The 15364-nt window shown below is 42.1% G+C and overlaps 1 protein-coding gene across 4 annotated transcripts in view; it reads right to left on the bottom strand.

Moving 5' to 3' along the window:
- The window catches only part of RNF144A (ring finger protein 144A), a 66840-nt gene extending 51710 nt beyond the window's left edge, over positions 1-15130 (bottom strand). For 2 of the 4 annotated variants that reach the window (XM_058178030.1, XM_058178038.1), the window contains exon 1: positions 14526-15130. In XM_058178030.1, coding sequence (XP_058034013.1) covers positions 14526-14841 — 316 coding nt within the window. In that variant the 5' untranslated portion in view covers positions 14842-15130. Of the gene's footprint in view, positions 1-6361; positions 6467-14460 lie in introns of all 4 variants that reach the window. The other 2 variants (XM_058178046.1, XM_058178056.1) reach the window with 2 other exon arrangements.
- Positions 15131-15364: the final 234 nt, after the last annotated feature.

The following is a 15364-nucleotide window of genomic DNA, read 5'->3' as shown; positions in this document are numbered from 1 at the left end:
AATTCACCACGCAAATAAGTAGGATTGAAAAATGTAATGTAAATATGTAGAAGTAAAACTTGGCCTGCTCCAGCTGTGACCCTGATGCTGTTTACTTTGTAACACAGCAATTTTGTTCTTAAAATATTACCCTCCTGGCAAATTATGCTAATGACATTTTTATTTTCCCTTACCAATGGTCACAGGAGCTGATCACCACAGTTCTCAGTTGGTGATCAAAATCTCTGTCAGATTTTATATTTTCATTGAAACCAAATTATATTTAAAAGTTTTGCATAGCACAAAAGCAGTCTGATAGTGAGTGCATCTTTTCGTGCCAAACATGTGACTAAACAAAAGGTTTTTTGGACTTCTCTCACTGAAACATGTCCTCAGCACCCAACTTAATAAAATGTTCCAGGACACTTCAGAATCCATTCATCCCATGGTAATAAGGAACAGCCCAAGTGTACACTACTGGATAAAGGATCACACATAGCAAAATGTCATATTCTAAAAATCAACGCTAATTTGAACACATTAGGTCTAAAATACTTAGAAGAATTACTCATGCTGGCCAGAAGAGTTGATTCAAAGATAGTTGCATGAAAACTATAAAATGGAAATTCCCGTAGTATTTCTTTGCACATTTACTACCATGTTTGGAATGCTTTTCTAAACTGTATTCACATGCCAAATTTCCACCGGAAATGTGGAGGAATTACTGAAACTGAAAGTGTAAGATATTACTGACTCATATTTTCCCCTCCTTTATAACATCTGAAAGCGAAGAAAGCAATGTCTCCATAATCTCCTTAGCCTAACCCGATGCGTATCTCCTTTTGTTTTTCCCATTCCTCTGAACAACTAACACAGAAATTTGGCATTTCAACATAGGTTAGGAAAGTATTCTAGACATGGCAGTAAATGTGCAAATTGCATTTCACATCTTGTGGGCTAGTGGAGAGACAAGGTCTGCTTATTGCCTTACTACCTAAAAAAACCTCTCACCATAATAAAGAGTGCTTCCATATTCCTTTCTCTATCCCTAGAGTTACAAGAGAAGACTGTGATGCATTCTCAGCATAAGGAAGGTTTGATGCTTGCAGTAGCAGGGTGGGAGAGTTAATGAACTGTTGATTTACAATAACTATAATTAGGCTGATGTGCTCATGGCCAAAGCTTTGGTCCCAGGTTTCTGGGAGGGCACAGGCCCAGTTGAGTCACAGTTCCCAATAGCAGTAGCAATAGCACTTAGACTTATATACTTTTTCATAATGCTTTATAGCCCTATGTGGTTTATATATTGCCCCCAATAATCTCCGTCCTCATTTTACCGATTTCAGAAGGATGGAAGGCTGAGTCAACCTTGAGCTGGTCAGGATCGAACTGCCGAACTGTTGGCAATCAGCAGTCAGCAGAATTAACCTGCAATACTGCATTGTAACCACTACGCCATCATGGCTCCTATACTTGAAACCTGCAAGAAGAGAAGCTTTGGTTGAAAGGATACATCTTCTATCTTTTCCCAATAATCTGGGAGTTGGTATACCTCATATTCCAACAGCTAGGGCCCTCCCTGCATTTATTGGAGACTGCCTGCCTGCCTGCCTTGACCATCTGCGCTCCAGACTGCTCTCACAAGGGAAGAGGAAGGGCAAGTAGGCAAAAGCCAGCTCAGAAATCTGTTCATTTGGACTTTCTTCTTTCCACAGTAACATTACCAACAAAAGCCCTGTAGGAAAGAGCCTAGAAATGTATTTGTTTTAAAATATTATTGCTAGAAATATCTACAGCTATCCCAATTGCCAGTGGCAGATAAAATCAACTCTTTTGAGATTCCTCATCTCTCAACATATATGTGAGTATGTGTATAACTGTCAAACAAGGGCAGCACCAGGATAAAAAGAATTATATTAATTGAATTAATAACTGCAGGTAAAAAATAGAATACCGTATTTTTCAGAGTATAAGACGCAGCTTAGTTTTTGGGGAAGAAAATAGGGGAGGAAAAAATCTGCCTACCAGGTATTCATCTTGCTAGTGTCCTTAGTCTGGTCAGCTTCAGCACATTAGTTTGCTGGTTTTTATCCCCTGCTTGGGGATAAAAAACAGCTTCTAAAGCACAACTGATCTTTGGAGAGAGAAGCAATGACAAAAGCACCTCCTTAGCGCCTCCTTAGGGCTGAAAAAAAGCTTCACAGCTGAGAGTTGGAGGGAGCAGGCAAAGGAGATAGATTGCTTCACTGAAAAAAAGCTTAGCACAGAGATCACTCGCTAGCGCCTCCTTAGGGCTGGAAAAAAGCTACATTCAGAGTATAAGATGCACTCAAATTTTCAGCCTCTTTTAGGAGGGAAAAGGTGCGTCTTATACTCCGAAAAATATGGTACATCACTTAGAACTGTAATGGCGAACCTATGGCACATGTGCCAGAAGTGGCACTCAGAGCCATCTCTCCGGGCACACGAGCCATCGCCCGTTGCTCTTCTGGGTTCCGGGGCGCCAGCTAGCTGGTCTTCACACACGTAGGAGCACTGAAAACCAGAAGAGCAGCTGTCCAGTCCACATGCATGTGCTGGGAAGATGATCTTCCGGTTTCTGGCGCACACATGCGCACCGGCCAGGTGACAGACACCCCTTTCCCTCCTTCCAACAGAAACAGGCAGAAGAAAAGGCATTATTTATTAAAGTTTGTTACAGCTGCCCATTCTAGCACAGGCAGTTCCTGACTTGCAACCATCATTGAGTTTGGAATTATAGCTGTAGGTTGTACCTGTCATTAAGGAGGCCATCACATGATAGCACTTAATTTTACCACCTTTTTTTGTGGTGGTGGTGAAGTGTTGATTTCCAGTAAAACAAAAACAAAAAAACACTGTCACAGTCATGTGACCATGGTACATTGCAAACAGACACAAATGCCAAGCACCCAAAATGTGATCACATGATCATGGAGTGCTATCAGAACTCCAGCACTAGGTCATAAGTAGTTTTGGAGAAGTCCACTGTAACTTCATATAATTGCTAAGGAACTGATTGTAAATCGAGGAATACCTGTAGATTCTGCGGATTGTGTGGGAGAAAGAGAAGTAAAGAAAAATAAAGAAATGCTGGTTTCAGAGACAGACAGTTATATTTCACAAAATAAGCAGTTCCTCTCAGTTGTAGCCCATTCTTCAAGGGCATTGATGGCATACTATTTTCTCCACCTTGTATTCCAGTAATAAAGCTTCCCCTCCTTTGGAAATTTCATTTAGTGCTGCCCAGGCAAACAACCATGTCACTTTGCAAATCATGAGTGGAGAATAACACTTTTAGAACTTACATTACAAGGGGAGCTTTGTGACTTACGGTGCAATTATATTATCAAGCAATTACATGTGCACTATATATTATCAACACAGCAATGTTTACTCTGCTCCCTATTTGGTAAATATAATTCTATTTACAGTGCCTTTATTTACAATTGCTTCCAATGTTTGTAAACCATTTGGGGAGGGTTATTATCCTGAAAGGTATGACATAAATAAGTGTCACTAATAAACGATACAAATAATTGTCACTAATAAATGATATAAATAATATTCAAGGAGAGACAGTTTTTTGTAGTTGTTAAGGCACCAGGCTAAAAACTGGGAGATTGTGAATTGTCATTTTAGGCATGAAGCCAGCTGGATGATCTTGGGCCAGTCATCCCCGCTCAGCCCTGTATTGGAAGCAGTGGCAAACCACTTCTGAAAAACCTTGTTAATAAAACTGCAGGGACTTGGCCAGGAGTCACCCAGAGACAAATAAAACTTAGTCAAGGAGAACCTTAGGAAAAAGGACAACACAGAGGGCACCTGAACACCCGCACATCAAGCCTACCTGGACTGATTGCAACATGGACTGCAAGAGTACTACCTCCTCTGTATGGCTTATTTGGGCAACATGAGTGACTCTGGAAATTAAGATGTGCAAAAAAGAAAGAAAGAAAAAGAAAGCATTGATAGGACACCCTTTCTGTATTCCAGAGGTGGGAAACTATGGCCCCTTTATGACTTGTGGACTTCACCTCCCAGAATTCTCAGGAATTCTGGGAGTTGAAGTCCACAAGTCATAAAGGGACCATAGTTCCCCAGCCCTGCTGTATACAAATGTAACCTTGAAGGGACTGAAAGCTGAATATTTCGACCTTCTTGCTTTCCTATACAAAGCACTAGGCAAACGGCCGTTCCCTCTTCCTGAATAATGATTCTCAAATTACGCTATTCCCCCCACCCACCCAGTTGTGCGCTAATACTGAATCACAGGCAACTCTCAGAAGACATTCAAGTGCCAGGAACCGAGACATGAATAGGTCAAATAACAACAGTTTGGGAACAGAGCGGATTATATTGGGGTCTATGCCAAAACTAAAAAAGGGGGATTTTTCTATCATTTTTTATGACCAGGCCAAATAAGTTACTATTCCTCAGTCGAATTTCCAGCCTTGGCCAGTCTGGGAATGCCCAAGAAGGGCAGGGTTTGTGCGTGGCCTGAAAGAAATTCATTTTCCTGGGAAAAGTAATTCACATTACAGCTCTGAGGCTTACCACACAAGTTTGTTTACACAGAGCCAAGAATTTCTGGATCTAATCCCGATAGTTCCTGGCACTGTGATTATAAAAGACAGAGCAGTCTAACCAAAGTTTTCCAAATCCATACACTGAAGAAGAACCAGAATGTCCTGACTAAAAAAAAATTAAAATCCATTGGCTGGTGCCTTTCATTAAAGAAATAATCAAATACATATATATTGTTGCAGCTAAGTAATGAAGAGAAGCAGTGGCATCGGCAGAAACCAAGGTGATGTCAAATTCACATCAATGCCACATTTATAGATTTGTAAGACATCATCACATGTTTCTTCATTTGCCCCCTCATGTTTCTCAACACCCATGGAGAACAAAACTGGAAAAAGAGCTAGACATGCATCATAATAAGATTGGTTCAAACATGTATATTCAGCACTTAGTAGCTCAATCATCAAATTATTGCTTCTATCAGCCTTTTCCAAATTATTGCTTCTATCTATTATGATTTTCCAATCTTGATACCTTGCAATGGGGAATTTTGAGTGTTAAACCTTGAAGGAGCCCCATTTGAGGTGGCTTCAATGTACCAGAATCCTATTATAGAAGGCAAGAAAGTCTGATCATCACTAATATGGATAGTCCTTGACTTACAGCCATATTTGGGACCAGAATTTCTACTGCTAAACAGGGTGGCTGTTAAGTGACTTGCATCTGATTTTATGACCTTTTTGCCATGGTTGTTAAGTGAATCATGAGGTCATTAAGAGAATCAAGCTTCCCCCATTGACTCTACTTGTTGAAAGCCAGCTGAGAAGGTTGCAAATGGTGTTCACATCAAGGTGAAATCCAGCAGGTTCTGGCAGGTTCTGGAACCGGTAGCGGAAATTTTGAGCAGTTCGGAGAACCGGCAAATACCACCTCTGGCTGGTCCCAGAGTGGGGTGGGAATAGAGATTTTGCAATATCCTTCCCCAGGAGTGGGAAGGGAATGGGGATTTTGCAGTATCCTTCTCAGTGGTGGGCTTCAAAAATTTTTACTACCAGTTCTATGGGTGTGGCTTGGTGGGCACGGCTTGGTGGGCGTGCCAGGGAAAGGATACTGTAAAATCTCCTTTCCCTCCCCAATCCAGGGGAAAGTTACTGCAAAATCCCCATTTCCTCCCGATCAACTGGGACTTAGGAGGCAGAGAATAGATGGGACAAGTCAGAATTTTTACTACCAGTTCTCCAAACTACTCAAAATTTCCGCTATCAGTTCTCCAGAACTGGTCAGAACCTGCTGAAACCCATCTCTGATCCTTCCCCTGAAGTGGGGTGGAAATGGAGATTTTGCAGTATCCTTTCCATGCAGCCCACCATGCCACATCCACAGAATCGGTAGTAAAAAAAAAATTGGATTTTACCACCGGTTCACATGACCCTAGGACATTGCAGCAGTTGTAAATACATGCCACTTGTCAAGTGCCTGAATTTATTAGATCATGTGACCTTGACAATGCTGTGATGGTTCTGAGGACTGATTATAAGTCACTTTCTTCAGCACCGTTGTAACTTCAAACAGTTGCTAAATGAATGACTGTAAGTCTACCGGACCACCTGTATGCTGATTTTCAATGGAATGAGTTCACAGAATTAGCGGCCATCTTACCAGAGATTCAAAGAAAAATTAAGAGTTGTATGTAAATCATGTGTGGAACAAGCTTCCTATGAGAATTTTCCAGCTTCAGTTCAGGAAGCTCCAGCACATATAACATTTATAAAGTTGGAGCAAAGACAAAATGCAAAACCTCAGTTTTGGAAAATAGCTTTCTGTTTGTAGTGCATACCTTCCTATGTTTCCAAAGCTGTGCCATCTGGTCCTTGTTCCCAAACATGATTTAATTTTTAAAGTTCCAATCAGGCTGGAATACTCATTCCCCAAAAGTCCAGACCTGAAAAAGATGCAACATTGTGATATCACTCCGCAAAACTCAGTTGCTAATGTCACCGCCTTTTCCTTCCTTTAAAATCCTTTGTGGAGAACAGCAGGGTGATTATATAAGGAAACAAATCTTATGTGAGGCAAAAATTAGTGATGTTTAATGGTATAGTGATGCCATTTGTGGTTATGCTTGTTCTAAAGATGCCCAGAACAAACTGCACCGATGAACCTAAATAGGAAAAAAAAAGCCTGTTTATACTGTTTTCCTATTTTAAAAAAAATTGAGAATTATACTACGGTTTTTTGTACTGTAGGATCTGACAAGGAATACTATTTGAAGCACTTATTTTACAACAATCCAAAAACATCTTAGATACATGATGGTGCAAAGTACTTTTTGAAAAGGTACTTCAAAGTATTCCCTTGTAAAGGAAAAAGCCCAGCAGATACAAAATTTATTCCGCTTGGAACAATACAGCAGCATTGGTAAAACAGTACATCAGTGTATTCAGAAGCATAAATCTGCCCTCCCTCCTGCGTTGCAGAGCCTGGCCTTCGCACATAATAATCAATCTGGAAGCATAGATAGTCGAAACAAAGATAGATGGCTGTTTTATGTCATACAGAATTGAATTCAGTTCATAGAGCAATCTGAGACAAATGGATAATCAGTTGCAAAATTTAAAAAAAGGTACAACATAAACCTCTGACAAATTTCCCTCTTCAGAACTCAAAGGAAGAGGGACGCTATCTACAAGTGTACGCTGCAAAATAGGATTTCTCTGCTGCAAAATAGGATTTATCCTCAGCCTTTCGACACATGCAGGGAATTCTTACACCTTAGTTTGCATAATTGACACAGACAGCTATAAGTTACTAGCACCAGCAGTTTTCACCCTGGGGGCAGACATCAAGAGTCAGCCTTCACGAGATATTTTTCTCTTAAAGTTGGGTTGAAGCCTTTCGACCTTTCTAATGGAAGCAGGAGGGCATCTGGTGTCATGATGATGTCACTGGAAGGAGACAGTCCTTTGGAGGATGAACAGGTGAAAATGGGAGCAGCAGGACTCTGAGAGGCAAAGAATTCCTATCCCAATCCTTAGCATCCTCCAAGCCTAGGAAAAAAGCCCCCATACAGATAGTCCTCAATTTATGACATATTTGGGCCCAGAATTATGGTTGCAAGTCATGTCGGTTGTTATCACGTGACCATGCCCGATTTTAAAACTTTTCTGGCGGTTGTTCAACAAATCACCATGGTCATTAAGAAACTCCATGGTCGTTAGGAGAACGCCATGGTCATTAAACAAACCCATTACCTGGAAATTCATTTCGCTGGAAATTGGAAGTAAATGTCAGTTTCGAGCAAAATACATCATAAATCATAGACATATAACCTGTGGCATGCTGCAAACGGCCTTTGGGGGTGTTGGAAGTTTGAATTTGAATTGTAAGTACCTTTGTTTGGGTCCATTGTAATTTCAAACAGTTGCTAGATGACTAGTGGTACATCAAGAACTACCTGTGTCTGTGTTTTTCATAATCTTAATAATAGGTAAAAATACATGTGGTTCACTCACAAAGAGTTTTCTGAACTTAATTTCATCCTTAATTCTGAAAAACAATTATAACCAAGGTGGCGCAGTGGTTAAAGTGTGGCACTGCAGGCTAGTTCAGCTGATTGCTAGCTGAAGTTCAGCAGTTCAAATCCCACTGGCTCAAGGTTGACTCAGCCTTCCATCCTTCTGAGGTGGGTAAAATGAGGACCCAGATTGTTGGGGGCAAGAGGCTGACTCTGTAAACTCTGTAATCTATTGCTATAACCATTGAAATTATTAATTCTGCAGCCAGGTTTCAGCAGTGGGATCTCAAAAGGACCACAATAGTCTGTGCCCTATCCATAATAGACACAATAGTCTGTGCCCTATCCTGGACCACAATAGTCTGTGCCCTATCCATCCCTGTCCCAAAATATGTTAAATCACACACGTATTTGATGTTAATGTTTTATCTGAATACATCTGGAGCCTAGCAATATTATGGCAAAATGTTCTCTTTTTAATGAGATACTCCAGATAGCGCTGGCCAACACCTTACACTCAGTTGCAAAAACTGAGACCAGCATCGGATGACATTTTCACTGGATATTTTCAAGAGTCGCATGAATCTGCTCTAAACTTGGTCTGCTTCTGCCATACTCTTTCAAGGAGCAGCAATCTCTTTCTCCTCTCCCACTGGGGTGTGTATGTGAGATAAGCACAGTACATAAAAAAACCAACACTACCATCACCAATTAACTAATCTAAGATGAAGCTGTATACAGAAGAACACCTGAAACATGTGTGGTGCTAAGTGTGGAGAAACCTTGGCCCTATCCCTCCATCTCATTTTTCTTACTCATTCCCTTCATTCCTCATTGGTTTGCTGGTGTATTTGTTTGTGGGGAAGTGAATGCTAGATATTTGCAGTGAAGAGCTTCTCATACAATTTGCCATCTGAGGTTTTTGTTGTTTTTTTTACTCCAACTCACAATTCTCCACATTTTATGTCAGCAGTTTCAATGTAATTAGATGGCCAGATGCGGTCCCAACATGGAACTTCATTACGGAGACACATACTTGACGATGTGAGGGCTTCTTGCCATTCAAAAGTACAAAGTGTGCATTTGTGGGTTAGTGCACTAAATCTGAAGATATAATTTACCAAGCCCACAGTCCCACTTTGAAATAAAAAAGTGGGGGAGGGATAAACTATACACTATAAATAGTTAGTGAATCAGCAGCCATGTGAAGAGCAATTATTGGGTGTTTTTTTTTTCCCCAACTAAGATTGCTAACTTTTTTTTCCTGCCAGACTTCTGTGCCCTCACCGCCTACCTGGCATGAAGAAATGAAGCAGATGGAGCTTTATCCATAGGTTTGCTCCCATGCCTAAAAATGAAGGGGAAAAAAAGCTGCCTTTCAGGCAGCTATTAAAAGCAAAAGAATCTGCCAAAAATGACTGGACATTCTTCTATCAGATTACAGGATGTCTTATATCTAAGAATTGTTTCATCTCCCACACTGCAATATATAAATATCTCAATATTTTTCAGAGAGTCACTGTAGTAATCTCTGTATCTCAAAGGCAATTCTCTATACAGTTTCCTCCTTGCAGAGATTTAGCTCTATTGTGCTGTAAATATTTCCAGCAGTGCACCTTCACATTTGCAACAAAGGAAAAGGAAGAAATCTAACTACTTTCAGCAGCAAAAAGGGAAAATGGTTCCTACATAATAAGCCTATAACTTAGTGCTACTAAGAGAACAACGGAGAACTGGAGGAAGAATGTTTTAAAGCACATTAAGGCTTCAAACTCCAAATGGGAGAATCATAAAGATAAAAGTTTGTTGGAATAAAAGAGAGTTATAATAAAACTAGATTTTTAAAAACAGCTTGGGGTAACCCAAAACATTGATCAAATGCAAGCTATGTATAAACCAAGATGAAAACAGACCCAAAATGAATTAATGGTGAATTAGTAAATTAGATGGCAAGCAGTCATGCCACTTTAACTACCAACCAGACACATTTCTGAATTTTACTTTCATTCGTCTAAGACAGTGGCCCCCAATCTTTTGGGTACCAGGGACTGGTTCCATGGAGAAAAGCTTTTCTGCGGACTGGAGGGGGCGTAGTTTTCCATCCTGCCTGCATCCCACAGATGGGGCTTTGCTTGTTCCCGTGGACCGGTTTGTTGGCATGCTGTGGACCGGTACCAGTCCACGGACCGGGGATTGGGGACCCCTGATCTAAGATACGGAATCTACATTAGCATAAGGAACAGACTGCTATTCTGGGTCACATGCAAAGTCAGGAACATTCTGCTAAAGAGGAAAAGATTTTGCCTTTGAAAAGACCAATGGAGAACCCCAGGAGAAAAGGAACCAGAAGCTATATGCTGAGGCTGGGAAAAGGAAAGGAATCTCTCTAGTCTCTGTTAAAAATAGTCAGTAAAAAACTGGATGGAGAAGCTTGGGGAAAAATGCTCATGAAAGGAAGAAGGAACCCTACTTGTAGGCATGAAGTCTTCCTACAGCACAGGTAACATTTTTTTATATGAGCTAAAATAATGCATAATGTTGCTTTTTACCAATGTTCCTTCCTATTGATCCTTTACAAGCCATCTTTCTATGCAAACTGGCACCTTTTCGTGTCAGAATTGTTTTTATATTAGTGGCAGATCTATCATCCTTTGAACTACTAAGAGTTTTATATTCTTCTACATATTCCTTTTAATTGGATATCCTTTTCAGATACCTGTGTTTTGGACCGTTCTGGATTCTTATCCCTCTACCACATCCAACTACTTAAAAGTTAAAAAGGAGTCACCATATTCTCCCTTTTCCTTTTTGTGATTTTTGTCTAATCCTACATGGGATAAGGGTTTGGGTTTCATAATCATGTGCTTCAATGCTACAAGGCCAGGAAATGCTTGTGCTAAAGAATTTCCCTTTTATTATTTTTTCCTCTTTTTTAAGGGGGAAATACATACTGTGAGGGCTACTGTAGATTTGATTTTGCTAGTGCAAGGAGTAATACTGCAGTAACACTGACAAATGCAGATTAAAGGGCAACATCTAAAAGAGTTTTCACACACTCGGTCTTATGTGGCTTGTAGATTCTTGAAAGGTCTTTATATTGTAAACGGTAGGAAGATAGAACAATATGTTCTTATATGGCCTAGTTTTAATAATATACTAAAGGTCTGAGTTTGTTCTATATTATTATATGGATCGTTTAAATAATGATTTATACTCAGTTCATTTTAACCATGGTTTTATATATGTATGCACTCATGTGTATTATTGTAGTATCACTATTGTATTATTTTTATTGTTAGTTTGGTTTTTGTATGTTTGTTTTTATATATTTATGTTGTTGTTATATTTCACCAAATGAAGAAAGCATTTAAAAGCAAATGATGTGTTCTTCAGGATAAGCCATTCAACTAACAGTACAACATTATGCCAGTTTACTTAGTAACATGTCTCTTTCATTTCTATGAAATTGATCCCCAAGAAAGTTTGTTTAAGGTTGAAGCCTAGTTTACCAAGCATAGCTACTCAGACATTAAGCCTCCAAGTCTCATGTAGTTCAAACATGAAGTAATATGTAGACTTTACTCCAGCATACAGTTAGCATACTTAACCTCATTTAAATCACAGCCTGTCAGTTCCAAGTGCCATTTAAAACGTACTTCTGTCTCTCAAATTTGGTCTTGTGATTCTTACCACTCAACGTTTTTCATATGAAGAAACCTACATAATCAAATCTGCAGGCTCAGCACTGATGCCATCAAAGCGTAACTGAGGATGGAATTTTTTTTTCAGATGTTCCCTTCTTAACTATCTTCTTCCAGTTTCCCTGCAGCCAACCATGACTATCTCCTTGCTTGATTTGAGTGGGTTCCAGCAAGCTGTTTCAGCAAAGCTGCCTTTAAAATATGTATGAGTCTATTCACGCTTAAGAATTAGAGGGACTAGAGATTAGTTAATCTTTGCATTAGAGGACCCAAGGTTTTCAAGAATTTTTAAGGCACTGCCACATATTTAATAGCCGGAAAGGAGCAGGATGTAGTATACAGTTCCTCCCAAGATTCTTTCTAGGCTAAGTTTAGATTCTTATCATCTTCAACCATCATTGCAAGAACAAACTTTCGGAGCAAATTAGAAGTTGGGCAATCACCACTCAGTTAATCCAAATAACTGATAGAGAAAAGTGGGAGGGGAAAAGATTCTAATTTAACCATCACAGAATTTTTATAGCATTTATAAGAAGGAAAGAAAAAAAATGATGGAAAATATCCTCCCAAAGCAAATATGATTTCATAGAACCAGAGTCACACCTTTTTAAAGAGGTATGGCATAAATCAAACTCTGATAGTGGAATCTATTTATGAATCCAGACAACTTTTACTAAATGACCCCCCTTATACAGCCATGTAGGTTGGTCATTTTTCTTTCTCCACCCCTTCAACTTGTCTTGCCAGAAACTGACAGCTGCTTCAGCCATTACAACTGAAGATTTCTAGTGGGGGGGAGCATTCCTGAGGCTCCACGTTCACCTTTATTTCATACATCCACCCGTTCACACCCATTCCAAGCTCTCTTTTAACCAGAGGTCAGGGAATAGGAACTGGTGGCCTCTAGTTAATCCTAAATAACAACTCTGAATAGTACACCAATATGATCAATGTGAAGGATACTGACGGAGGATCTGGAGCAGTGCTTTTCAACCTTAGCCACAAAAGTCAAAACTTCCATTTCCTCCATCAGTATGAACTGGAAGGACTTGGTTTTTCTTATTTCTGCACATTAAGACATTGCTTATATAAGTAAGATTGAAGGTTATACTTCTGCAACTTGGTGCCTTCTAGATATATTAAACAATCCCAGCCAACATGAATGACAAAATTTTATCAACATTAGCAAGTCAGAAAATCTACAAAGGGAAGTTTCCTGCCATTATCTCTTACTCCAATCTCAATGTCTTGAAAGCTATTTAAATGTTTTTTTTCCCTTTCTATTCCATTAGCTCTCCCCAAACAATGAAGTATAGCCAAGGTTTATCAAACCTAGTATCTTTTTTTCTCCCTACAGAAAATCTGTTGGTAGAGAGGATTAAGTTAGGAGATTGCTCTTGCTGATTCTTCCCAGCAGAGGTGCCAAAACAGTCCAAGAATTAAAGTAAAGGAGGGTGTAGATGCTGACAGTAGTATGCTCCATCATCATGTTGTCTCTACTCACCTCCATTGCTCATTCAAGAAATGGATTGAAAAATGTTTAATTTAAAAAAAAACCCATGATAATAGGATGGCAGCCAAATGGCGTTATGCAAACCAAATGGAGTTATGTATTAATTACAAGAAAAAAAGGTCCAAAATGGCATTAAAGTGTCTATGTGTACATATGTGCTAATACAAATAGTTCTCACTTAACAACTCTCCTGTTTAGCAACCATCTAAGTTACAACAGTGCTGAAAAAGTAACTTTAAAACTGGTCCTCAGATTTACGACCATCACAGGGTGTCCCAAAGTTACGTGAGAGTCAGGCCCTTCACAACTGGCACACATTTATGACTGTCACAAATCCCATAGTCACATTAACTGTCACAAATCCCAGTCACATTAACTGCCATTTGCACGCTTCACTGCTGACTTGTGACAAGCAGAGAAGACAATGGAGCAGCCAGCAATAAAAATCGCAAAGTCGCAGTCAACCGATGTCTCTCTCAGCAGCCTAGCGATGGTTATGCCAGTCCCAATTTTAAGCATGTACATGTACATACCTGTACACAGAGTGAGACAGGTATGTACATACGTATGTACATGTACATGTTGCACACACCATTCTATAATAAAGTTCTTTCATAACTAACTGATTTAGTTCTGATTAATAGCGCGGCCCAAACTGGGCAAGCTATCCCAAATGCCCGATTCTGGGCATCTGTGATCTTGGCACTAATTTGGGAGCAAGTCTCTCCGAATTCCAGGGAAGTTGCTTTCCTCAGGGAATTCAGCAAATGTTAGCGGAGCACCCTCTCCATCTTCCCCCACCCCCTTTTTTTTCATAAATAGAGAAGGAAAATGCTGCTGACAAGCGCCAATAAGGCCCTTCAGCGGGGAGTTTGGGGAGGATGCCGTTCTCTATCCCCCTAACCAAATAAAAGGCCTGGGCAAACTCCCCACCGCCTCCAATAAGACGCCCCCGGGGTCCAGGTTAGCGGGGCTCCCCTTCTACTACGCCGCTAAGACTCCAGCGACATCGTGTTTACTGAGGACGTCCTTGTTATAAGATGCGAGCCGGCTCAACGGATGACAGCTTGAGCAAAGCTCGCCTTACAGCGCGGCGGCGGCGGCCGCCTTTGCAAATCGACTCCGCGCCCGGCCGGGGCGAGCGCTCCCATCTCATCGCCGGCCGCGCAAACCCTTCAGCCGCCGCGCCGGGGAGGAGGGCGGCCTACCCAGAGGAAGCGCCCGCGAGGGATGCCAAGAGCTCCAACGAGCCCGACGAACGGCGACGCCTCACCCTTCTTCTCCTCCTCCTCTTGCTGCTGTTGCTGCCGCTGCCGCCGTCGTCCTCGGAAAGAGAAAAGCCCGCCGCCTCGGCCGCTCCTGCCAAGCGGGCGCCTCCTGGGCTCTGCAGCTCCCGCCGGGGCTTGCATGGACCACGCGCTGTGTGCAGCCCCGCTCCTCAGGGGCGCGAGCAGCCTAGCCGGGGTGTGGGCGCCTCGCGCATTCTGCTGCTGCTGCCGCCGCCGCCGCCGTCCTCGGAAAGAGAAAAGCCCGCCGCCTCTGCCAAGCGGGCGCCTCCTGGGCTCTGCAGCTCCCGCCGGGGCTTGCATGGACCACGCGCTGTGTGCAGCCCCGCTCCTCAGGGGCGCGAGCAGCCTAGCCGGGGTGTGGGCGCCTCGCGCATTCTGCTGTTGCTGCTGCTGCTGCCGCCGCTGCTTGCTTTGCCCGAGGCCGGTTCTGCGCGCTTCCCTCGCCGCGGCGGCGGCCCGCTGCTTTCTGCTCCTCTCGGGCCCCCCCTCCTTCTATCCCTTGAGGAAGGAAGACGGTGGGGGGGGGAAGGGGGGAGGGAGGGAGGAGGGAAAGGGAATAGCTAATCTGAGCACAAGGGCGCCATTAAGCTTCTGTGGCTTTGCAAGCCGGAGCGGGGCTGCTTTGAAGCGACCGCTAAATTGGGTGAGCCGCGGATGTCCCCCTCGCGCGCCCCCTGCCGGCTCGCGGGGCGCAAGACAAAAGGGCAGAGCCTTCCCCCTGCTTCAGGCAATCTCAGGTTACGTTCGGATCGCTCTTGGCGGATTTCAGGCTCGGGCGGCGGTGGGCAAGGATGGTCGACTCGCTTATGCGGGCTTCTTTGGA

The sequence above is a fragment of the Ahaetulla prasina genome, chromosome 1, assembly GCF_028640845.1.
Source record: "Ahaetulla prasina isolate Xishuangbanna chromosome 1, ASM2864084v1, whole genome shotgun sequence".
Lineage (NCBI taxonomy): Eukaryota > Metazoa > Chordata > Lepidosauria > Squamata > Colubridae > Ahaetulla > Ahaetulla prasina.
This window is presented reverse-complemented; position numbering and strand designations above follow the sequence as displayed.